Here is a 26,537-nt window from a genome sequence, read left to right as displayed (position 1 = left end):
CCCACTCCACCCCGCTCAATGTGCCCCATGAATTTGTATATGTAAAAAATGTGCCGCAACTCAAAAAAGGTTGAAAATCACTGGTCTAAGGTGACCCCTGTGAAACGGTCATTCGACCCCTAGGTTGAAAACCACTGACTTAAATTGATAATTCAACTGTATGAACAAATAGTTCTATTCCTCCCAACATTTGTATGCCACCCCAAGTCTTTGGAGAAGGGCGGCATACAATTCTAATAAATAATAATAATAATAATAATAATAATAATAATAATAATAAAACAATCGATCACATACTGACTACAAGCATAGACATGATGCTGTGGCACAGATGATCCACTGGAACTTGTGCCGGAACTACCATTTACCAGTGGCAAAGACCTGGTGGGACCATAAGCCCGAAAAAGTGGTCGAAAATGAGCAAGCAAAACTACTGTGGGACTTCCGACTTCCGGAATTCTGAAGCATAACACACCAGACATTGTGATCGTGGAGAAAAAGAAAGTATGGACCATCGACATCGCAATCCCAGGAGACAGCAGAATTGAGGAGAAGCAGCTAGAGAAATTAGTGAAATACGAAGATCTAAAAATCGAGCTGCAATGACTCTGGCATAAGCCCGTGAAAGTGGTCCCAGTGGTACTTGGCACGCTGGGCGCAGTACCAAAGGATCTCAGCGGACATTTGAAAACCATCGGAATTGACAAAATCTCCATCTGTCAATTGCAAAAGGCCGCTTTACTGGGATCGGCAAACATAATTCGCCGCTACATCACGCAGTCCTAGGTGCTTGGGAAGCGCCCGACTGGTGATGAAATATGAAATCCAGCATAGTGATCTCGTTTGCTGTGTTGTACTGACATAATAATAATAATAATAATAATAATAATAATAATAATAATAATAATGATAATACCTTGCTGTCAAATAGATCAGTCCATTTTATTGTTTCCCAGAAAGTCTCTGTCAGAGCATTCAAGACGGCTGTTTGGTTTTCATCTTTACTTTCAGTTTCACTTGATGCAGCCCCTTCCTGGGCCTGTAACTGCAGGAGTTGATCTGATAATGCACATCCTTTCCGACATAGAGCATCTACTAAGGTAGATTTCTGCTTTTCCATCTCACTGTGTGAGAACAATATACATATTTCATTTACATGAACAGGTCTTTTTTCATCACACCTACCTATGCATTTTCATAAAACCCTCTAATACCACCACCTCATAAAATATACCTGCATCCCTTCTAAGTATATAATATTTAAGACAAGGTAACATTTCTAAACTGGAATAAAAAGACTACAGTGGTGCCTCGACATACAAGTCTAATTCGTTCCAGACCCGAGCTCGTATGTCGATCAACTCGCATCTCGAACGAATGCCTTTAGACTTTGTTTTTCGCACCGAGATAACTGGAAGCAAGAATTCTTGCGCCACCTAGTGGAAGCTCGGCTCGTATCCCGAATTTGAGCTGGGGTGTCGAACAGAAATTTTGCTCGCGTCTCGGCTCGTAACTTGGAATACTCGCATGTGGAGCAGCTCGTATCTAGAGGTACCACTGTAGTTCCAAAATACATATTTTTAACTAGGGATCTTCATCAAACAAACAGCAGTGCTATCATATTCAAAGGAAGAACACTACCATTTATCCATTCATTTACTTATTTGATTTACATGGCCACTCATATCACAAATTCAGTTTTGGGTAGCTAGAAACAAGAAATAATATTGACAAAGAGTAAAAGTCTACCGTCATGGCCAAGGGTAAAACCAGATAAAACAATTAAGAAAAAGCTCTCAATCTTATTTTCAAACTTCTGAAGGAAGGGTTTTCCAATTCGCTTTTAAAAATATCTGCTTTATGGTTTTAGAATTTACCATTTGTCTTCCCTTTTAAAGTAATTAAAATACTTTTTTTTAACTTGCCATAAAATAATGCAAATGTGAAATCACATACAAAGATTGGGGCAGAATTGTTCACTGGCTGATGATCTTTGAATATCTATTGCTGAGATATTCTAGTCTTCAATCTTTCCACCTTGGTGATATCATACCAACAGTAAAACAGTGTTTTAAAGCATCAAATGCAATTAAGTGTGCTCAGTTTATGACTGTTTTCTTTTCTAATGAACATGAAAACATTTTAATCTTTAATCTTAGAAGAGCAAATAACTGCTGAAATAAGATGCAAGGAAAAAAAGTATTTACTGGCTAGGTACTTTTTTATAGTAGCAGCATCGGGCCTGGGATCAGTCTTCATAGCAAGATAAATAGCAAGGGCTGTTTGATCGATATGAGATATCACTGTATTAGAAGCTTCAATTATTTCATTTAAACATTTCATTCGCTCCTGGAAGAAAGTAAATGACATTCTCTTATTCCTCTTTTTTATTGTTTCATGTCCCCTAGAATAGCCCCATGGTAAGATAGGCAGCAAATACATTTAACAAATAAATACAGTATATATGAATTTATACAATACTATGAATATTCAGTTGATAGGGGAAGTTATTTTGATCCAAAACAGAAAACATACTTTGAAAATAAACTGGTGCATTTACTATAATTGTCAGTTCATCATATAGCTTTATATCTATGAAGAACGATAGGCATAAAGACAAGAACTTTGAATGGTGCTCTGTAACTCACTAGAATTAATGTTTTGATAATAATTATTATAGTTTCAGCATAAGGAAAGAATTCTATATGAATCAGAATTCTATTAGAGAAACATGTTTCCAGATAGTAGATTGCTTGCTTAAGATATTAGTCAAATGACATTGAATATGATGGTTTTCAAATCTGCATTTTACCTTTTTTTTATGCATGGAATGAAGTTATAGGTTGAATTTATAAAAGAAATAATGAAATTGGGGTTTTTTGGTGTTATGAAATGATATTGGAAAATGATATTATGAAAAGATATTGGAAAATAACATCACATGTCTAATTCATTTATTCACTATCATATCAAGCCAATACTGTTTTTCTAGTTATGATTATGTGTTTTGTAGATTTAATAAATAGGTTTGTGGCTGCTATTGTTTTTAAGCTTGAGATCCAGCTCAAAATTAAATCAAATGTGTTCTGCTGAAATGATTCTAAGAGAAGAGAAACTATCAGTAATCTCCACAAAATACTTTATTTATTTATTATTTATTTTATTTTATTTATTTATTGGATTTGTATGCCGCCCCTCTCTGTAAACTCGGGGCGGCTAACAACAGTGGTAAAAACAACATGCGACAATCCAATAATAAAACAGCTAAAAACCCTTATTTTAAAAACCAATCATACATACAAAAGTACCATACATAAATTGTAAAAGCCTAGGGGGAAAGAATATCTCAGTTCCCCCATGCCTGACGGCAGAGGTGGGTTTTAAGGAGCTTACGAAAGGCAAGAAGGGTGGGGGCTAGTCTAATCTCTGGGGGGAGTTGGTTCCAGAGGGCCGGGGCCACCACAGAGAAGGCTCTTCCCCTGGGTCACGCCAAAAGACATTGTTTAGTTGACGGGACCCGGAGAAGGCCCACTCTGTGGGACCTAACTGGTCGCTAAGATTCGTGCGGCAGAAGGCGGTCCCGGAGATAATCTGGTCCGGTGCCATCAAGGGCTTTATAGGTCATAACCAACACTTTGAATTGTAACCGGAAACTGATCGGCAACCAATGCAAATAAAAAATACTTACCGGTATAATAAATGGAATAAATTCTGGAACAATTTAAAGGTGTTCAATTAATAATTTCGGTTGATTTAGAGCACTGAATTAGTCACTCATGCCCTCATCACCTCGAGGTTCGATTACTGCAACGCTCTCTACATGGGGCTACCTTTGAAAAATGTTTGGAAACTTCAGATCGTGCAGAATGCGGCTGTGAGAGCCATCGTGGGGCTTCCTAGATTCGCCCACGTTTCTGCAACACTCCGTGGCCTGCACTGGCTGCCGATCGGTTTCCGGTCACAATTCAAAGTGTTGGTAATGACCTTTAAAGCCCCACATGGCATTGGGGCATTATGATTTGTTTTTACATGTTGTGAGCCGCCCCGAGTCTTCGGAGAGGGGCGGCATACAAATCTAAGTAATAAATAAATAATAAATAAATTGGGCCAGAATACATCCGGAACCGCCTTCTACCGCACGAACCCCAGCGGTCGATAAGGTCCCACAGAGTTGGCCTTCTCCGGGTCCCGTCGACCAAACAATGTCGTTTGGCGGGCCCCAGGAGAAGAGCCTTATCTGTGGCAGCCCCGGCCCTCTGGAAACAACTCCCCCCAGAGATTAGAACGGCCCCCACCCTCCTTGTCTTTTGCAAATTACTTAAGACCCACCTTTGTCGCCAGGCATGGGGGAGTTAAGTTATCCTTTCCCCCTAGGCTACTACAAGTTATGCATAGTATGTTTGTGTGTATGTTTGGTTTTTTTTATAATAAGGGTTGTTTAGTTGTTTTTATTAATTGGATTGTTCATGTTGTTTTACCACTGTTGTTAGCCGCCCCGAGTCTGCGGAGAGGGGCGGCATACAAATCCAATAAGTAATAATAAATAATAATAACCATTTGTCTATTCAGGGCTTAGAGATGGCTCAGTGGATTTAAAATGAAAGATCTTTTAAAAAACAGAACAAAACACAAGTCACACCTTTTCAGAATCCAGTTGATGAAGTCTTGCAACATATAAGGGAAGATGGTTAGGGAAGGTCTCTTTCAGTTCATTGTATATATCACTGGTATCAAACCTACAAATAAATATATTAATGAAAATGCTAACTTTAGTGGTCTATAATGAAGTCACGGTGGAAAAGAAACACAATTTGCATCAATGCATCAGTTCTGCAAGGGTATGATATGGCAACAGAAATGTTAAACATACTTTGCCATCCACTGTATCTTTAAATCTCTTAAGGCTTCTGCAAATTCATTGTTTAGATCTTTTTCTGAATCCTTCTCTTTATCCTTGCTTCCATTCTTGCTTTTTATCGGAGATGGGATCAAATGATAATGGACTGAAATTATATCCTAGAGTAAAACAACATAGCAATTTGGTCAAAATAAGTATTAATATTTTCTTTCTCACAAAATATACGTTATATAAAAACTAAGAAGAACGTATACAATCATCCAGAACCTTTTGAAGCATCAGAGGACTACAACAGATTTAAGTCCAAAGAATAGTTCAAATGATCTCCCACAAATTTTGATTAATAATCATTCCAGAAATATTTCACATGAGTTGCACCTCGGCAAACAGTTTATTGTCACATAACCTACATCTTCGTTTGTGGAAAAATGAAGCAGACGATGGGGGGCAAAATTAAACAAATTAGTAAAATGAACCATGAGACTTTTTCCTCCGATGATAAGAGTACATGTTGTAAAGCCGAAAACAGTGGTTCCCAATCTTTTTTTGGTCATGCCCCACCTAACATTTCTAAAATCCTGATGCTCCCTCCCCCTGTGACATATTCAAAAAGTGCCTTCCTACTCAAGGGGAGGGAGGCTAAAAGGCCATTAATGTGGTCTAAATAAGGTTCCAATTGCCCCTATTAAAAATCAAATTGTCCCCCTTGGGAACCACTGGTCTAAGCAACCTAAAGTATATTGCTAGTATTCTAATAAGGCATGTAGTCTTATCATTGTTTTGTATTTTATAGAAACATAGAAGACTGACGGCAGAAAAAGACCTCATGGTCCATCTAGTCTGCCCTTATACTATTTCCTGTATTTTATCTTACAATGGATATATGTTTATCCCAGGCATGTTTAAATTCAGTTACTGTGGATTTACCAACCACGTCTGCTGGAAGTTTGTTCCAAGGATCTACTACTCTTTCAGTGAAATAATATTTTCTCACGTTGCTTTTGATCTTTCCCCCAACTAACTTCAGATTGTGTCCCCTTGTTCTTGTATTAGGATGTGGCCTCATGGTGAATAATATATTACTGTGGTTTCTGAGGAAATTATGCATTCTTGTTCAATGTTTAATGCAGAATTTCAATCAGGTATTTCATTAATCGAAGTGGAATAGGATGAAATCACAATATGGTAAAAAACATACTTAAGTAGTTCTAACCTATTCTTTTATTTTTCAAACAAAGATCAGTATAAAAAACATTGTATTTATTTTTTTAGAAGTTAAATTAGAATAACCGTGAAGTACATCCCATTTAAAATCAACCAACGAACCAACAAATACTTATGGAAATTTTTGTCCAGTATCTGGTTTGGGGAAGCATGGAATCACATCTTTTAATATCGTAGAAATCTGAATGTTTGACAACAACTTTAAACAATTCTGCAAATATTTCTGTTGCCCTATGTACTACTTTATATTACACATTACAATTTACACATGTCTCAGTAAATCTGTGGACATTATGATGGCATATGAAATGAGAATGTACAAAGTCTATAAAAACAGACTGAGATAATATTAATTTGCAAGGTTATGGCTAAAACACAAGAACTGAAAGTTTTTCCCAGAGGAAATTTCTTGTGATTAAATATTTTGGGACAAAGTGGGACAACTCGTTGCAGCCAATTCACTACAGCCAATTGTTGCAGCCAATTTGCCATGGCCAAATTGCTACAGGACAACTTGCCAGGCCCAACGGGACAATTTAATTATTTAAAATAATATATACATATTTTAATTTTTGTCATTCACATTTCATTTTGTCCCTACTTTGGCAACAAAAGGTACTTGCTGCCTATTGTCCTACAAATTTGAATTTCTGTGTCTCTTTCTTGGAAGATATTTTTCAAAATGATGTTGATATTAAAAAGAGAAAACAGAAAAGGAGAGAGAGAAAAAGAGAGAGGGAGGGAGAGAAGAAAAAAAGAGCAATTTCTTAAAGAGTTTTTGAAATAAAAGTAAAATTAGTTAAGGAAGAATTGAAAGACCTAAAAAAAGAAATCCAGGAGAAGAGGAATATCCTTGAATCTTGAAAAATTATGTCATGCAGTCAATGGTATCTAACACAAGAGGTGATTCACCTTAAATAGCACCCACACAAAATAAAAAGCTAACAATGTTATGAAAGAGTCAGTGGCAGCTATTGGCCAGTATCTTCACTTAATAAGTCAAAATATAATTAAGACATCGGCCTGTTTATCTAATTTGTTAGCCTCCTCCAATCTCATTTTGCTCAAGAAAATATAGCTACTGTCTTCAGAAAAAGCCAGGATAGTGTATTATAGTTTCAATTGTTTGAATCCTGATTTGTCCCAGAGTTGGTCATTGAATTTAATGCGTTTTACAATAACAAAAAACGTATAATACACAAACATATATTGTGTAATATATAAAAATACTCTTATTTATAAGGTTGTATACAAATTATTTTATAAACTCAACTGTGGAAGAAAATCAAAATGCACACCAGTTGTTCCCATGAGGCCAATTTCTTATATATCTATATCAATTTTCTCCAAAGTGTTCAATAATAATAACAACAACAATAGTTGAAAGGGAGGTTTTTCCTGTCCAATCCTGTTTAGCTAGGAAACCCTACACTACTTCAGACAAATCGTTATCCAACATCTTCTTAAAAACGTCTAGTGTTGGAGCATTCACAACTTCTGGAGGCAAGCTGTTCCACTGATTAATTGTTCTAAGTTACTTCTCTCCTTGTTTAATTTCCACCCACTGCTTCTAGTTCTACCTGCAGGTGCTTTGGAGAATAGATTGATTCCCTCTTCTTTGTGTAATCCCTGAGATATTGCAACACTGCTACCTGGTCCTTCTTTTCATTAAACTAGACATACCCAGTTCCTGTGACCGTTCTTCATCTGTTTTAGCCTCCAGTCCCCTAATCATCTTTGTTGCTCTTCTCTGTACTGTTTCTAGAGTCTCAACATCCTTTTTTGCACCATGGCGACCAAAACTGAAGCAGCATTCCAAGTGTGGCCTTGCCAAGGCATTATAAAATGCTATTAACACTTCATATGATCTTGATTCTATCCCTTCTTGGAGCTGTCTCAACCAAGTAAAACATGTAAAAAAAGTATTGCTTTTCTACTGGAATCCTTCAATCTCCATAATTCCACCCATAAAACATGCAGATAAACTAAGTAAGCTACATAAATATAAGAACACATATTATGGCAGTAATATTCACAAATCGATATCATTAATACTCTAGATTCTTCATTCACAAGCCTACACTGCATCTGGCTTAGACCAGCAATTTTAATTTGACTTAGCAGGTGATTGTCAGTTATTATAGGAAAGAAATACTTATAATTGTATGTCAAAGAATGGCACAACATTCTGCCTAGATATTGCCTGAATCCTGTTGATTATACATCCTACTCCATTCCTAAGTTAAAGAGGGTGGGTATGTGAAGGGAAAATGCAGATGGTATCATTTCTCAGATACTATCCAGCAGACATCACTTATAGATTTCAAAAATGTATGCGGTAAGGTTATACAGTGTTCCCTCGATTTTCGCGGGTTCGAACTTCGCTGAAAGTCTATACCACGGTTTTTCAAAAATATTAATAAAAAAATATTTTGCAGGTTTTTTCCCTATACCATGGTTTTTCCCACCTGATGACGTCATATGTCATCGCCAAACTTCCATCTGCCTTTAATAAATATATTTTTTAATAAACTTTAATAAATATACACGGTGAGTAATAATCTGAATGGTTGCTAAGGGAATGGAAAATTGCACTTTAGGGGTTTAAAGTGTTAAGGGAAGGCTTGTGATACTGTTCATAGCCAAAAATAGTGTATTTACTTCCGCATCTCTACTTCGCGGAAATTCAACTTGGAACGCATCCCCCGCGAAAAGCAAGGGAACACTGTATTTCTATTATTTGAGATAGTGACTAATTCTAAAGGTTTTTAAATCATTCTCCAATAAATTCTGTCCTTAAACCACGTACAACTTTATTGGTTAGATCAGCCCCATTTGGCATAATATTGATTTTTTTAACCTTTTGATCACCTCAACCTTTAACACCACACTATTAAAAATCGCAAAATAAACAAAACTTCCCTCTTTGCTACAAGGGCGCCCAATACAAATACAGTTTGATTGGCCCTCATTGTTTCTAAAAAAGGTTGTACAGTGGTACCTCATCTTACGAACGCCTCTTCTAACGAACTTTTCGAGATACGAACCCGGTGTTTAAGATTTTTTTGCCTCTTCTTCCGAACTATTTTCACCTTACGAACCCAAGCCGCTGCTGCTGGGATGAAGGGGTTTCTTTTTTCTCCTTTTTTGAAGAAAGAAAAGGGAGGGGCGGCTTGGAGGGGGAAAGACTTTGCATTGACAAAAGTAGGAGAACAGCGTGCTTGGAGAGGCACTGAAAGGGAGTCTTTTGAAGAAAGAAAAGGGAGGGGCGGCTTGGAGGGGGAAAGACTTTGCATTAACAAAAGTAGGAGAACAGCGTGCTTGCAGAGGCACTGAAAGGGAGTCTTTTGAAGAAAGAAAAGGGAGGGGCGGCTTGGAGGGGGAAAGACTTTGCATTAACAAAAGTAGGAGAACAGTGTGCTTGCAGAGGCACTGAAAGGGAGTCTTTTTAAGAAAGAAAAGGGAGGGGCGCCCCCCTTGCCTTTCTTCCTTCCCACTCACCCTTTAGCCTAGCCTTGCTTCTTCCACCCGCCCCCTTTAGCTGCTCCTCCCTGCCCTCTGTTCGCCTCCCTTCTAAAGTTTGGGATTTTCCTGAACACACATTATTTGCTTTTACATTGATTCCTATGGGAAACATTGTTTCGTCTTACAAACTTTTCACCTTACGAACCTCCTCCTGGAACCAATTAAGTTCGTATCATGAGGTACCACTGTACTAGTTGGTAAAGGAAGCAAAGAGAATTTGCTTACCATGGTATTATTCCTTATCCAATCTGTGGTTTTCATAAAGCAATAGTATGTAAGAGCTGTGCATAATTTTTTTAAAAACAAAAATCATTTTGTAGGATAAGATACTGGTGTGTTAATATTAAATGCTACCATCACAGAATGTCATAACTATCATGCTAAACTGATAATCTGCTATTCTGATGCAATTTTACTGTTCAAAGATATGAATAATTAAGCTGCATAAAAGGTAACCAAAGAGAGAAATAACTAAGTATATTTAAAGGATTTGCAAAAATACTTAAATACATCTTTCAAAAACTGGCATTCAGTACCTTTTTAACCTTTCCTTGCCGCTTTGCTGAAGACTGCCCCTGGGAGTTAGAACAACATACTGTAAGAAAATATCCACAAAACTCTATAGAATGGAGACTCTAACTATTAAGTTTTTATTCACTACTGAATAAGAACACTAAATGTCTTGTTCACTTTAAAACGTAACTTCCAAAGCCCAACATTTCAGCTTTAAAAAATATAAAGCACAAATGTTATGATATCTAAGGATTTGATTTAAATCTTGATTTAAATAAATCCCAATATTTTGAAACCCAACAATAGAGCATGTAACTAACTTTTTGCTGCTTGCACACATTCCCATTTAAAATTCTTTCTTAAACTTTTTACTGAATTTAGAGATAATACAACACTCAATTAAGTCTCATGGAAAGAGAAGCACTAACAACTCTACCATAGGACTTTGAAGAACTATCAATCATTCAAGCCAATTTTACGTCCCCCCCCCTATATATATACCCTGATTTGTTTACATTATTATTATTATTTATTATATTTGTATGCCGCCCCTCTCCGCAGACTCGGGGCAGCTCACAACAACAATAAAACAGTGTACAATGAACAAATCTAATATTTAAAAAATATCTAAAAACCCATTATTTTAAAAAACATACAACACAAGCATACCACACATAAAACTATATAAGCCTGGGGGAAATGTCTCAATTCCCCCATGCCTGACGGCAGAGGTGGGTTTTAAGGAGTTTGCGAAAGGCAAGGAGGGTAGGGGCAATCCTAATCTCTGGGGGGAGCTGGTTCCAGAGGTGTGGGGACGCCACAGAGAAGGCTCTTCCCCTGGGTCCCGCCAGACGACATTGTTTAGTCAACGGGACCCGGAAAAGGACAACTCTGTGGGACCTAACCTGTCGCTGGGATTCATGCGGCAGAAGGCGGTCCCGGAGATATTCTGGTCCGATGCCATGAAGGGCTTTATAAGTCATAACCAACACTTTGAATTTATGATTGAATTATAGTACAATACCATAATTAATTTTCCAGGGTCCTCAACCTGCTGCCTGTGGACTAGGGCTAGGCTCTGGCATGGCAAAAACTGAGCTGTGGAAACAAGCGAAGCCCCACCCATAGGGTGCAGGTAGCATGAAAAACTGCACCCCTCTCCGGTCCACGGAAAAACCTCCTTCAGGGAATGGGTCCCTAGTACTAAAAAGGTTGAGGGCCATTGTTCTAGATCACAGCTTCACTATATACAATACTGTTATTATATTAGTGAAATTACCCTTTTTTTTTCAAAGCAAAAAGTGTATGGAAATATCACTTGGTTTTAACAAATAATGTTAAATCATATATAAATATATTGGGCAACATAATTTGAAAACTAGGTTTTAAATGGTCAGTGATTAGGTTTTTGAACAGAAGCATGCTACCGACAGCCTCCTATATTCAAAAAATATGCTAGACTCTGACATGTTTTCTTCTTAGCTGCACTGCACCAAAATGGTCTATGGTTTGTGAAATATTTAAAGCAAGACGAAACTAAGAGGCATGGAAAAATTCTCTAACTAAATTAATAATACTAATCTCTTCTAAAATAAGCATGCAGAAGAAACATCAGGAATACAGTATACTAAGAATAACATTACCACCCTCCAAAGGACAGAGCAGGGGAAAAACCATAATTATTTTAATCACTTTAAAAATCTTTCTTCAGTATCTATACTTACCACTTATTTTGCCAAATGGAATGGGCTCAGTGGTCTAATTGACCAATGGTCTAATTGACAAGAGTTACAATTTCAAATACAATTATTACCTTCCGAGGTGGGTAAAACCTCGGACATCTTTGTGACGTCAGAGCTCCGCTCATGGAATTCCCTATTGGGATTCCCCACCTCCTTTCCAGCCTCCAGATCGGCCGAAAACGACGCCGCCGATCGCAAAAACGGCGCTCCACCGAGCGCCGCCGCCCGGATGTCACCTTCTGAAACAGCCGGGCGCTTCTCGGTGGCCTCCGGAATCCGAACCCGAACTTCCGGGTTCGCCGAGAAGCCCCCTGACTGTTTCAGAAGGTGACAGCCGGGCGGCAGCGCTTCTTGGCGGCCTCCCAAACCCGAAAAGTTCGGGTTTGGGTTTGGGGGAACGCCGAGAAGCCCCCCGGCTGTTTTAAAAGGTGACAGCCGGGCAGCGGCGCTCAGCGGAGCGCCATTTTGCGATTTCCCCCCGCTTTTATGCATTAATCGCTTTTACATTGTTTCCTATGGGAAACAATGTTTCGTCTTACGAACTTTTCACCTTACGAACGAACCTACTTCCGGAACCAATTAAGTTCGTAAGACGAGGTATTACTGTACTGTATTGGTAACAAATGTTTACTCGGGTAACAAATACTTCCATCTTTTATTTAGTACAACAGGACTATAGCTTTATAGAGCCGTGGTGGTGCAGTGCTTGGAATGCAGTGCTTGAGGCTACATCTGCTGATAGCAAAATGAAACCTTACACAGTGCATCATCAATAAAAGCTTGACCTAAAACAAGGAAGTACTTCTTAGTCAGCAAATGGATGCTAGACAGCAACTATTTTAACAGAACACGACCTAACACTATAATTTTTAGATTGAAATGAAACCCCAAGGAATGCAGCTGGATAAAATAACATTACAGAAATTATTAAAGGCAATGTAGCATGTTAACATACAATCTGTAACAAGGTACTGGTTGTTACCATAAAATAGCAAAAATTCAAATCCGGAATGAACCTGAAAGACATGTGTATTTAAACAATGAAGAAAACTGACATTTAGCGTATTTGAATCTTTTTTAAAGAGACTTGAAGGGGAAAAAAAATCTGGATTACTCTGTTCAAAATCATTTTCATACAGGTTTTTCATTTCAATTACCTTTAAAAAAAACAACAAAACAATTTTGAGTTCAGGTTTTTGTTTTACTTACCACTTTCTTTGCAAGTTCTGACTTGGAAAGCGTCAATGCTCCTGTAAGATAGCATCCAGGACCTGCTCCTTTAGGTACTCTAACAAACGAACAAGCAAAATGCTTCAAAATTCATGCTTGCATTCTAATTTTTGTACCTTCCCATTGAAAAAAATGTGCTTAATTCAACTGCCAATTGGACTTAGAAACATAGAGGATTGATGGCAGAAAAAGGTAATCCATATAGCCTGCCCTTATACTATTTCCTGTATTTTATCTTAAGATGGATATATGTTTATCCCAGACATGTTTAAATTCAGTTACTGTGGATTTACCAACCACGTCTGCTGGAAGTTTGTTCCAAGCATCTACTACTCTTTCGGTAAAATAATATTTTCTCATGTTACTTCTAATCTTTCCTTAATTTCTTTATTTCAGCAATACAATGTCAAGCCCAATACACAGGGGTGAGGGGGGGTTAAGGTTGAGGATGGGAATAGGACGACTCTGGAAGCTACCTATTTGTATCCTTATTTTATTTATTTATTTATTTATTTATTTATTTATTTGATTTATATGCCACCCCTCGCCGAAGACTCGGGGCGGCTAACAGCAATCATAAAACAGTGTACAATAATAATCCAATACTAAAAACAATTAAAAACCCATTAATATAAAAAACCAAACATACATACAGACATACCATGCATAAAATTGTAAAGGCCTAGGGGGAAAAGGAATCTCAATTCCCCCATGCCTGGCGGCAGAGGTGGGTTTTAAGTAGCTTAATGAAAGGTAAGGAGGGTGGGGGCAATTCTAATCTCTGGGGGGAGTTGGTTCCAGAGAGTCGGAGCCGCCACAGAGAAGGCTCTTCCCCTGGGTCCCGTCAAGGGGCATTGTTTAGATGACGGGACCCGGAGAAGACCCACTCTGTGGGACCTAAGTGGTCGCTGGGATTCGTGCAGCAGAAGGCGGTCCCTGAGATCCTTGAGCCCACCTAAGAGATTTAAAAATATCCCCAGCTCTGTTCATTACAGTAACCTCAGTGGAACAAAATGGGATAACTTCTGGGGCTAATTCTCTATGGCCAACTTGCTGCGGGATAGCTTATCATAGCCAACTTGCTATGGAACAATCCACCGTGGGGCAATTCCATTTAATTATTTAAAATAAATAAAAATGATTTCTATCCCTCCTTTTGCATCCTTTCTTTAACGGTTCTATTCCACCGTTTATTTGATATTAGTGTAACACTCGTCCCGCAGCGAGTTGGCTGCAGCAAGCTGGCCATGGTGGGTTGTGCAGGATGAGTCGGTTGCAGCGAATTGTCATAGGCTGCGTGTCAAACTCGATTGCATCACATGACGTAGTTTGCCTTTGCAGAGCTGGGGTATGCATGGCCTACGTGCGACTCATCCTGCCGGTGGGCTGCCAGTTTGACAGGCCTGTCATAGACCCTCAGTGGAAAGCCTCCCTTAGCAGGTATTCCGTAAGGCAGTGATGGCGAACCTTTTTTCCCTCGGGTGCTGAAAGCGCGCGTGCATGTGCTATCGCGCATGGACCAATGCCCACACCCATAATTCAATGCCTGGGAGGGCGAAAATAGCCTCCCCCGCCCACCCGGAGGTCCTCTGGAGGCCTGAAATAGCCCATTTCCCAAACGCTGGTGGGCCTTGTAGACCCATTTTTCACCCTCTCCAGGCTCCAGAGACAAAATTGCCCTCCCCCATCCCCCCGGAGACTCTCCGGAAACCAAAAATGCCCTCCCAGAGCCTCCGGGTGAGCCGAACATCAGCTGGTCGGCACGCCCATGTACACTGGAGCTGAGCTAGGGTAGCGGCTCGTGTGCCAGCATATATGGCTCCGTGTGCCAGCAGTGCCATAAGTTCGCCATCACTGTCCTAAAGCCTAGGTCACCAACCTGTGGTCCGTAGACCACCAGTGATCCGCGAGACCATTTTGGTGGTTCCCAGAGAAATCTTTGTATTTTTCCATGTTTTATATTGCACTTGTCTTCAAGCTATGGCCCCTGAGAGCAATTAATATGTTGTGCACAGGAACACAAGGCGGCACCGTCCAAATCACCCCGCCCCACATCCCAGCCCCCACTCTTAAGGGTGTTAGAGTTATTCATGCCTTTCTTAACCGAGCCAGCCTCACTTTCTTCGCTGGGCCGGCCTCGCATGGAGACGCAGGGTTGCCCAGCTCAGAGCCTGAGAGGTGGATGAGCCGTTCCAGCTCTGGGGGAAAAAGTGGTGGTTGCGGAACCGTTCTGGTCAGGAAGGTGAGCGTGCCAGCCAACCAATTCATATTAGTGACTCAAAATTATGAATTATGTGGTCCCTAGGATTTAAAATTATGACCTTGGTGGGCCCTGATGTTCAAATGTTTGGGGACCCCTGTTCTAAGGCAACAAATTCTAACTATTAGCAAAAATTGTCAGCTCCAGATTTAATACTCCGGGACCGCCTTCTGCCACACGAATCCCAGCAAGCAGTTAGGTCCCACAGGGTGGGCCTTCTCCGGGTCCCGTCAACTAAACAATGTCGTTTGGCGGGGCCCAGGGGAAGAGCCTTCTCTGTGGCGGCCCCGGCCCTCTGGAACCAGCTCCCTCCAGAGATCAGAATTGCCACCACCCTCCTTGCCTTTCGTAAGCTCCTTAAAACCCACCTCTGCTGTCAGGGCATGGGGGAATTGAGATATTCCTTCCCCCTAGGCCTATACAATTTATGCATGGTATGTTTGCGTGTATGTTTGGTTTTTAATAAGGGTTTTTAGAAATTTTAAATATTAGATTTGTTATATGCTGTTTTTTATTATTGTTGTTAGCCGCCCCGAGTCTACGGAGAGGGGCGGCATACAAATCTAATAAATAAATGAATGAATAAATAAATAAATAAATAAATACACTAAGGAAATACAGATGAAGAAAATATATGGAAACATGGGCACTGAAGAGGAAAGGTAGCCAGATTTCAGTAGATGCTAGTGACTGCAGGTGCAGGATAGAAATAAATAGGCAGAATTATTATTTTTTTATTACCCAAGTTTGAAAGTTCAGAAGAGTTACTAATCAAAGTGTTGCATGCTGTGTGCCACAAAAGGGACATAACTTACTTGTCATCTGGCAAAGAAGTAACAAAGTATGGCAGCGTGCGTTTTGGTGGCAGAGAGATAGTATTCGCTCTCTTCTTCCCCAAGAGAGCCTGACTGTGGGTATCATATATATCTAAACCCAGTGCATTAGACAGTCTGTGGGAGACAATAAATGGAAGGTCTTTGATGCGATCCAGCTCACTGCTGTGCTCATGACGGATCTGTAGCCGCACGGTGTAATCTCCTTTGTCCAGTTTCAGGGAATACTAGGGAAAGGAGCAATTCGTTAGTACCCAGACTCATACATATTTGACGAAGAAGAGCAACACACAATGAAAACTCCTTCAGTTCAGTTTACAATATTCCTTTCTAATTGAAGTAGAATATTTTCACAAATTCAATTCAATTCAATTTATTAGATTTGCATGCCGCCCCTTTCCAAAGACTCGGGGCGGCTCACAACAACGATAAAAACAATATTATAATGGCACAAATCTAATATTAAAAATAACTAAAACCCCCATCATAATTAAAAACCAAACAGCACATACATACCAAACATAAATTATAATGAGCCTGGGGGAAAGATGTCTCAAATCCCCCATGCTTGGCGGTATAGGTGGGTCTTAAGTAGTTTACGGAAGACAAGGAGGGTGGGAGCAGTTCTAATCTCTGGGGGGAGTTGATTCCAGAGGGCCGGGGCCGCCACAGAGAAGGCTCTTCCCCTGGGACCCGCCAGATGACATTGTTTAGTCGACGGGACCTGGAGAAGGCCAACTCTGTGGGACCTAACCTGTTGCTGGGATTCGTGCGGTAGCAGGCGGTTCTGGAGGTACTCTGGTCCAATGCCATGTAGGGCTTTAAAGGTCATAACCAACACTTTGAATTGTGACCGGAAATTGATCGGCAGCCAATGCAGGCCACGGAGTGTTGTAGATACGTGGGCGAATCTGGGAAGCCCCATGATGGCTCTCGCGGCCGTGTTCTGCACGATCCGGAGTTTCCGAACACTTTTCAAAGGTAGCCCCATGTAGAGAGCGTTGCAGTAATCGAACCTCGAGGTGATGAGGGCATGAGTGACTGTGAGCAATGACTCCCTGTCCAAATAGGGCCACAACATGTCACTTCTAAGTATGCAAAACTTAAACCTAGACATTTGTTATAAGCTTGAGGGATCTGTTACTCAATTCTTTGGGGGGGGGGGGTTTGAAATCTAATGAGAAAAGTTACTCAAATCCCTTCCAATCACAAGGTGAATGAATGGAAATTCAACTTGAGAATGAAAAAAAATGCCTGATTTTTAATATTTATTTGCATAAACATGGTGAGCATTACACCCTAAACATAAAAAAGACTATGGAATCATATAAAACAATGACTTCAAACATATCGGCATACCTGGTTAGGATAAGCATCACCTGATCCCATTAGTTTTTTATTGTGGTCAAAGACAATCCACAATTGACTGTCAAATTCTGATTCATATAAAAGTTCACAGAGCAAGGGACAACTTGGAGTTACTTCTCCAGTTTTGGGCTGAAGAAAAATCAAACGATAAAGGCATTTAAAAACAAAATTAAATGATGACGATATTGTTGATACTGATTATGGTAATTTATTACACTTTGCCATCTCTAAATAACCCTAGATGACGTATAATTTATTATTAAATGCTTTTTATTAAACAAATTTATATAGCCGCCAAGTGACTCTGAGTGGATTACAACACTCCATAAAGAAATCATTTTATTGAATTAGATCCAGGTAAATAACTTAGACTTACTTGATGAAAATTGTATGTCAAAATCATCTCATACAATTGTCGATTATTTGGCAATATGTCTCGGGATCCTAAAGGCTTTATTTTAGCACTCACTGGTCTGCAATTCAGTAGATTAGATTAGATTAGATTTATTGGATTTATATGCCGCCCCTCTCCGCAAACTCGGGGCGGCTCACAACAATAATAAAAAACAGTACATAATAACAAATCCAATGCCCACCAATCTAATACAATTTATAATTAGTAATTTCATAAAACAATCCCAATATATATAAAAAACAGGCACACAGTCAATCAATCAACAAAATAACATGGGCAAGGGGGGGGTGTTTTAGTTCCCCCATGCCTGACGGCAGAGGTGGGTCTTAAGGAGTTTACAAAAGGCAGGGAGGGTGGGGGCAATCCTAATCTCAGGGGGGAGCTGGTTCCAGAGGGTTGGGGCCCCCACAGAGAAGGCTCATTAGGAGAAAAATGAGAATAAGATTTTATAGAATAACAGAATAACACAGTTGGGACCAAGGAGCTTTTATAGTCCCAGACTTTGCTCAAACAGGACATCCTGTACCAGTAATGGCGAACTTATTTTGGCTCAGGTGCCAAAAGGGTGCATGCACCCACACCCGTAAAGCAATGCCCTGCCACTCCCGTGCATGCACACAATCCCACTGAGGCTTTTCTGAAGCCTGGGGAGAGTGAAAATGACCAAAATGAAGGCTGAAAATCAGCTGACCAACACACAAATGTGCATTAGAGCTCACACAAGGCAACACCTCGCATGTCCTCAGATATGGCTACATGTGCTACCTGTGGCACATGCAATAGATTCACCATCACTCTCCTATATACAGTAGAACCCCGACTTACGAGACTAATTGGTTCCGGAAGGAGGCTCGTAAGTCGGAACGCTCGTATGACGAAACATTGTTTCCCATAGGAAACAATGTAAAGTCAATTAATCTGTGCAACAACAAAAAAACCCGCTGCCGCCGAACGCGGAAGTTAGCGTTCGGCTTCAGGAGACAGCTGCGAAGCGGCGCGCGTGTTTTAAAACGTGGCAGCCGGCCTGGGGGGAAGCCCCTGAGCCCCCCAGGCCGGCTGCCACGTTTTAAAACACCCGCGCCGCTTTGCAGCTGTCTCCTGAAGCCGAACGCGGAAGTTAGCGTTCGGCTTCAGGAGACAGCTCCTTGGCGCTCGTATCCCGAATGTGAGCTCGGGAGGCGAACAAAAATGTCGCTCCCCTCCCAGCTCTTATCTCGAGTAGCTCGTAAGTAGAGCTGCTCGTATGTCGAGGTTCCACTGTAGTTTCAAATGGTTGTCCAATCTCTTCTAAAAAATCTCCAGCGTTGAAGCACCTACAACTTCTTGAGTCAAGTCATTCCCCTGATTAATTGTTCTGCCAGGAAATGTCTCCTTAGTTCTAGATTACTTCTCCTTTTGATTAGTTTCCATCCATTGCTTCTTGTACAATTCAGTTTAAAAATTTGTACAAATACACAGATACTAATTTAATTTATGCACATGTTTATTACAATTTAACAATCTAACTTTTTAATTTTTAGAAAATTAAATTTATGTCACCCATCTTATAGTTTTAAGCAACTCTGGGAATTTCAGATAATAACACAAACCCCAGATCCACAGGGAAAAATATTTCAAATTCAAACTGTCTCAGGGACATAAGTTCTCATCTTAAAACATGAACTAGATTCTCTTAATTATTTCAAAATTGTTAAGACCAAACCAATTTCCCTCAGATATAAATTAACTGTCTTGAAAGCAAGCTGTAATTTCATTTTTAGTTTTTTAATTAAACAATTAAACATTATTAAATCATTAATTAAATATTTATTTAAACATTCAACAGACTTCCAATGATTGCATACTTAAATAGGGAATATCTTTATCAAATATTAAATTTACTTTATTGCATTTATAATCACTGTGACAGAAAGTTGTTTAATCTTACTAACTGCAGTAAAAATTATTAATTTCATTATGAATTACAATGATCACTTATTTGAATCTAAACTTCTTATAGTACCTTAGTGTTTGAACCCAGCATTTTAGATTTATGCAAGGCACAATATCTTCGTATTTCAGTGTTGCCCGAACATCAAAACGCACTATGCCTTCTGAAGCATGCTATAATCAAAGAGTGAAAAGTGAAAAGAATTTCAGATTAGTGTTAAGCCAACGATATATGATCTATATGTGATATATGATCTATATCAGTGATTTTCAACCTTTTTTGAGCCGCGGCACATTTTTTACATTTACGAAACCCTGGGGCACATTGAGCGGGGCGGGAGGGGGGGGGGGCTAAAAAAAGTTTGGACAAAAAAATTCTCTTTCTCTTCCTTCCTTCCTCTTTCTTTCTCTCTCTCCGTCCCTCTTTCTTTCTCTTCCTTCCTTCCTGTCTTTTTTGCTCTCTTTCTCTCCCTCCTTACCTCCCTCTATGTCTTTCTCTCTCTCTCCTTCCCTCCCCTCTCTTTCTCTCTCTCTCTTGCTTTCTTTCTCTCTCTTGCTCTCTTGCTTGCTTTCTCTTGTTCTCTTTCTCTCTCTCTTGCTTTCTTTCTCTTGTTCTCTTTCTCTCTCTCTTGCTTTCTTTCTCTCTCTTTCTTTCTCTCTCTCTTTCTTTCTCTCTCTGTTTCTTTTTCTTTCTTTCTCTCTCTCTTTCTTTCTCTCTTTCTTTCTTTCTCTCTCTTTCTCTCTCTCTTGCTTTCTTTCTCTCTCTGAGCTTCGCGGCACACCTGACTATGTCTCGCGGCACACTAGTGTGCCACGGCACACTGGTTGAAAAACACTGATCTATATGATATATACATATATATACATGTAGATTGTTCTGAGTTCGGGTTTTGCCCCGTGTAATATTTTGAGTGTCTATGCGACGTTTTGGTCACATTCGGTCAAATCACATTCACCATCATCAGGCTGAAGTTATATATATATATGTCGTGCTTTTCCAAGGTACTTCCCATTAAGAGCTGGCAAAACACCATATATCAGCTCTGCCATCTTCAGTATGCGTTCAGTATGCGTTAAATCTTGAGGGAGGGGGACAGAGGAAGCCAGGGAGAATATGCAGGTGGTGTGAACAGGGGTGTAAGGGAGGAGGGAGGACATCCACAACCTCAAGGATGCCAACCTTGGGAAAGAATGTGAAGTTTCTCTGAGACGTGCCTACAATCAAAGTGGTTCCCAAAATATCAAGTTTGGGTTGCCACTGGAGTGCAGTGAATGGACATTGATGGTCTGGTCATGGGGAGAGCCACAAACAAGGAGGATCTTTGTACATTTGTGCAGGAATATTCAGATCTAGCCTTGCTTTTGCTGCAATCACTAATCCTTAATAAAAGAACCCATCACTTCAACCAAATTGAGTCAAGAGGCTTTCTTTTCTAAGGATATAACCGGGGCAGGTTTGACACCATAAATAAATGCCAAAATACTTCAAGGACCCCTTAACTCATTTACAAATACAAAACTAAAATGATTAATCTAACAAAACTGGTCAATGCTATGCAATATTATTTTAACTCTAATCATCTCACTGGGGTAAGATTGCTGAATTTGAGATTACAGTCATTTTTAATGAAATAAAAATTCACCTATAATTTGGCTGGGCATTTACTAATACTACTAACGTATGATTTTAACAATTCTACATTTTAAAAGCAAACAGAATTTCCAAAAAGAAAGGCAGACTGTGATACTTACAAAGTCCAATTGAGATGTAGTGCAAACTATGCCATGGAAAGAAATGGAATAATCAATACTGACATCGCTGAGGCTTGACCACCACCGGGCAATACAAATTTCTATTGTTCTTCCCTCCTGTTGGTGAGAAAGGAAAAAGAAACGTACAGTGTTCCCTCGATTTTCGTGGGGGATGCGTTCCGAGACCACCCGCGAAAGTCGAATTTCCGTGAAGTAGAGATGCGGAAGTAAATACACTATTTTTGGCTATGAACAGTATCCCAAGCCTTCCCTTAACACTTTAAACCCCTAAATTACAATTTCCCATTCCCTTAGCAACCATTTAGATTATTACTCACCATGTTTATTTATTAAAGTTTATTAAAAAAAAATGTTTTTTAAAGGCAGACGAAAGTTTGGCAATGACATATGATGTCATCGGGCGGTGGTAGAGGGGAAAAAACCGCAAAGTATTTTTTAATTAATATTTTTGAAAAACCGCGGTATAGACGTTTCGCGAAGTTCGAACCCGCGAAAATCGAGGGAAGACTGTATTTCAAGTCTTCTTCCCCTCTAAGCCTCATCTTCTTATCCCAGGTATGAACATTTTGCATCCCAGCTCTTAACTAAAATAGTCATAAACCCTGCAATGCACTCTTTCAAAGTTAGTATTGCCTTATATTCTGCAGTTGACATGTAGGATTTTCACAATAAAAGTGTAGCAGCCGACCAGTATTTTCAATATTCAAATAAGAAACAAAGTTAAAAGACTATTCTACCCAACTCAGATAAGTCACTCTCAAGCTGAGCACATTATAATTGACATTTATCGCATCTCAATGTAGCATATAAATGACAGGTACTAACTCAATTCTTAATTCAAGGAACTTACTAATACTGAAAATGCTTCGGTGACTGATCCTTTTTCTGGTATTGAACAGTTCTTGTAGAATTCATGGCTTCGGTATGCCTTTTGTTTTACTAACTGAATTGCATGGAGAATAAACTTGGCAGTTACATCAGATGATGATGAAGAGACTGACATTTCTAAATAAGAAAAGGCATGACTTTAATATTAGTATTATAGGCTCCTTTCCATGAGGAAAATATGTATCCAAAAAAACCTAATAAATGTTGTTTCACAGCAACTCTTTTAGCAATGAATTTAAATTCCTCAGCAATAAATATGTCCATTATTATTAAACAATATAAACAATAAAAACACTTTTAATCTATAATGCTACATATAGATTTGAGACATTTAATAAAATATTCTCCAATACCTATACTAAAATCTTCATGGAGTTCAAGAGGAATCAAATAGATTCACCTTACCAGCCCAGGTTGCTCCAGCTGGAACTTCAATAAAGTGTCTTTGAATTTGTCCAGGTTTAAAATGAACATTATTAAATTTGAGATCATAGTTTGTGGCTTCATTTACCCTGTGGTTAAAAATATAATAAAAGTATAATGTAATGTAATATAATACAATACAATACAATATAAATAAGTAATATATAAAAGGTAAAGAACTCCCTGCAAATTTTTACTCCACTTGTCATTGCCGACTATAGAGGGCAGTGCTTATCTCCATTTCAAGGCCATTGAACCAGCGCTGTCTGAAGACATTTCCGTGGTCATGTGGCCAGAATGACATCAAGTAGCACTATTACCTTCACACTGAAGTGGTACTTATTTACTTGCCATTAGCATGATTTTGAACCGCTAGATTAGAAGGGTCTGGGGCAAAGAGGGGAGCTCAACCCATTGCGTGGAACTCGGGTCTTGAACCTGAGTTGTCAGCTTTCTAGTCCAGGAGTCTCCAGTCTGGTCAACTTTAAGCTTGGTGGACTTCAAGTCAACAAGCCTAGCATCTTAACCATGGATGCATCCATATAATGAATTATTTCTATTTACTATTGATTGATTGACTGATTGATTGGACTTATATGCCGCCCTTCTCCAAAGACTCAGAGAAGACTATTATTGTTTGGAATGTATATAGAACGACAGAAATAGGAAACAAACCTCCCCCATAAACATTGACACAAATTTTATGACAAAAGTAAAAATCCATGTACCTTGTTGGTATAATAACAGTTACAGGAATTCGGAACAAAGGTCCTGCGTTGGGCATTGATATTTCATAACCACACACCTAAAGCAGGGAAATGAACAGAAATTGTCATATTTTTAATCTTTAAATCTTTAAAAGGCAATTACCGAAATTTCTTTAAATTCTAACCTGTACATTAAGCATTATAATTCAATTGAAATATTTTGAGAAATATATTTGTTTCCAATTTATTTTCACAGTAAATTAGTATCTTTACTTGGTACACTGTCCTTGGACTTATTAGTTCAATTTAATCAGAATGTTTTTTTTAATGCAGGATACAATCTGGATCGGTTACTGGGACCAGAAACTTAATCTTCCAAATTTTCTGACTTGTGCTGGAGCCCAACCTGATGGAACTTCTCTATATCAGAATGTGTACTTTTGGGCTATTCTATGTATAGTATTTGTATAGTGCCTAGTTATGTGTGACTTTTTATTTGCTGAGTGAGGTGTTGGTGGCCAGCTATTAAGTTATAGGCACTTGTTTTCCTGCGCTGCCAACTCCTTGGCTCCTAAGTACATGATAAGCTGGTGGTAAATTAGCACTCTTGTTGACTGACAAGGTGTTCTAAGTTTGCGTCTCCTCGTCTGACCACTTGCTTGTGTTCTTGCAATCAGGTAGTTATTTTATTTATTTATTGGATTTGTATGCCGCCCCTCTCCGTAGACTCGGGGCGGCTAACAACAGTAATAAAAAACATAATATAAATCCAATACTAAAACAACTAAAAAACCCTTACTGTAAACCAAACATCCCTACAAACAAACGTAACATGTATAAATTGTAAAGGCCTAGGGGGAAAGAATATCTCAGTTCCCCCAAGCCTGACGGCAGAGGTGGGTTTTAAGGAGCTTACGAAAGGCAAGGGGGGTGGGGGCAATTCTAATCTCCGGGGAGAGTTGGTTCCAGAGGGCCGGGGCCGCCACAGAGAAAGCTTTTCCCCTGGGCCCCGCCAAACGACATTGTTTTGTTGACGGGACCCGGAGAAGGCCCACTCTGTGGGACCTAACTGGTCGCTGGGATTCATGCGGCGGAAGGCGGTCTCGTAGATCTTTCCTCCTTGTCTGTCCTACATAGTCATAGGGGCAATCCATGCAGGATATCTGGTAGATTACATCGGAAGTACCTCCCACTTCTGCAATGCATGATTTGTCCTCGTACTGTAGCCCCTTGGCGGTGCGCCATGCTCTCTTGCAGATCTAAGAAATTGTGTTCTACTGCTTCTGTATTCCATATGCCATATAGCTGATCTCGAACTTTCTTCCTTTCTCTCACTTCTGTGTTGAACAGGCATCTTATGTTTGTACCCATTCTGTCTGAATTGTTCATGTAGATGTCTGCTTTCCAGTTGTTTAGTTTGCTGGTTGCTACAGTGGGTTCTCACCCTGCCATACAGTGTTCTGACACAATGGGCCACAATGGATGGTTACTGTTGAAACTAAGAATGTGTGGAGTGTTTTTGGTCTTGCGACAAACCGTGGTTTCCAAGCTTCCATCTTCTTGCCTATTGACAAAACACATCTAAAAATGATCATTGTCTAGCCATTTCTTCCTCCATTGTGAATTATATGTCTGGGAAGATGGAGTTCAGTAAGTTATGAAAGTCTTTCAGTGCAGGATTTCTTTTGATGATGTCATGTCATCCATATGGTAGCGCCAGGATTTAGATGTGTAGTTTTGAAATGCATGGTGTTCTTAGTCCAAGACAGTTTCTGCAATGATTCCTGATACTGGGGGTCCCATGGACGTCCTTCATACATTTTCCATTCAAACACGAAGAAGGTATATTGTCAGTACGGAAGCAACTTCATAATTTGTGTCTGGATTAGGTTGGTCTGATCTGCGTTGTACTCTTCTTCTAGTTTTTATCTATTACAGTGATACCTTGTCTTACAAACTTAATTGGTTCCGGGACGAGGTTCTTAAGGTGAAAAGTTTGTAAGACGAAACAATGTTTCCCATAGGAATCAATGGAAAAGCGATTAATGCGTGCAAGCCCAAAATTCACCCCTTTTGCCAGCTGAAGCGCCCGTGCTGCGATTCCCCTGAGGCTCCCCTCCATGGGAAACCCCACCTCCGGACTTCCACTGCCAGCGAAGCCCCCATTTTTGCGCTGCTGGGATTCCCCTGCTGGGATTCCCCTGCAGCATCACAAAAACACGGAAGTCCGGAGGTGGGGTTTCCCATGGAGGGGAGCCTCAAGGGAATCCTAACAGCACAAAAACGGGTGCTTCGCTGGCAATGGAAGTCCGGAGGCGGGGCATCCCAGCGGTGGCGGTGGGTATGTAAGGTGAAAATAGTTTGTAAGAAGAGGCAAAAAAATCTTAAATCCCGGGTTTGTATCTCAAAAAGTTTGTATGGCGAGGCGTTTGTAAGACGAGGCATCACTGTACTTTGTACGCAAATAGGGAGGGAGGGAGGGATGTAAATAAGGACATTTCACCAAAATAGACCATAATCTTGTCAGGAGCCACATGTAAGCCTTAATAGTTTTGCCAAAAATTGTATGGAGTGATGTGATTGTGATGTTCAGGAAGAGGTCAGGAAACTTGTGCAGTATGTCAGCCGTTTCATCAGGTTGTAGGTAGGGGGTATCTCGTAGTATTACAGTAAGTCTGAGGGAAGACTTCTATTTTGTGTATCTTGGGGAATTCCCTAAAATCTTGCTAGGATGTCTGTTCCTCTCATTTTCCAGTATCTTCTCCTCTATTATATAGTTGTTTTGTTTAGAATTGGCTAGGATAAGCATTAAATTGTGTGACCATTGTTCTCATTGCTCAGGACACGAT

The 26,537-nt window shown here is 39.7% G+C and overlaps 1 protein-coding gene across 4 annotated transcripts in view; it reads right to left on the bottom strand.

The window, feature by feature from the left end:
• TPP2 (tripeptidyl peptidase 2) overlaps nucleotides 1–26,537 on the bottom strand; it is a 67,207-nt gene that overhangs the window by 4,941 nt on the left and 35,729 nt on the right. The window contains exons 15-28 of one of the 4 annotated variants that reach the window (XR_011559061.1): nucleotides 23,710–23,786; nucleotides 22,964–23,070; nucleotides 22,521–22,675; nucleotides 21,650–21,766; nucleotides 19,971–20,071; nucleotides 17,930–18,026; nucleotides 17,545–17,682; nucleotides 16,168–16,412; nucleotides 13,072–13,150; nucleotides 10,144–10,182; nucleotides 4,871–5,016; nucleotides 4,640–4,736; nucleotides 2,208–2,349; nucleotides 917–1,124 (exon numbers count right to left, since the gene is read on the bottom strand). Coding sequence is in view for 2 of the 4 variants with exons in the window: in XM_070751244.1 (XP_070607345.1) it covers nucleotides 917–1,124; nucleotides 2,219–2,349; nucleotides 4,640–4,736; nucleotides 4,871–5,016; nucleotides 10,144–10,182; nucleotides 13,072–13,150; nucleotides 16,168–16,412; nucleotides 17,545–17,682; nucleotides 17,930–18,026; nucleotides 19,971–20,071; nucleotides 21,650–21,766; nucleotides 22,521–22,675; nucleotides 22,964–23,070; nucleotides 23,710–23,786 (1,737 nt within the window). In the remaining 2 variants the exon portion in view is untranslated. The remainder of the gene's footprint in view (nucleotides 1–916; nucleotides 1,125–2,207; nucleotides 2,350–4,639; nucleotides 4,737–4,870; nucleotides 5,017–10,143; nucleotides 10,183–13,071; nucleotides 13,151–16,167; nucleotides 16,413–17,544; nucleotides 17,683–17,929; nucleotides 18,027–19,970; nucleotides 20,072–21,649; nucleotides 21,767–22,520; nucleotides 22,676–22,963; nucleotides 23,071–23,709; nucleotides 23,787–26,537) is intronic. The other 3 variants (XM_070751244.1, XR_011559062.1, XM_070751243.1) reach the window with 3 other exon arrangements.

Source organism: Erythrolamprus reginae, chromosome 4 (genome assembly GCF_031021105.1).
Source record: "Erythrolamprus reginae isolate rEryReg1 chromosome 4, rEryReg1.hap1, whole genome shotgun sequence".
Lineage (NCBI taxonomy): Eukaryota > Metazoa > Chordata > Lepidosauria > Squamata > Dipsadidae > Erythrolamprus > Erythrolamprus reginae.
The sequence above is the reverse complement of the archived record's forward strand: the minus strand, read 5'-3'. Positions and strand labels throughout refer to the sequence as shown.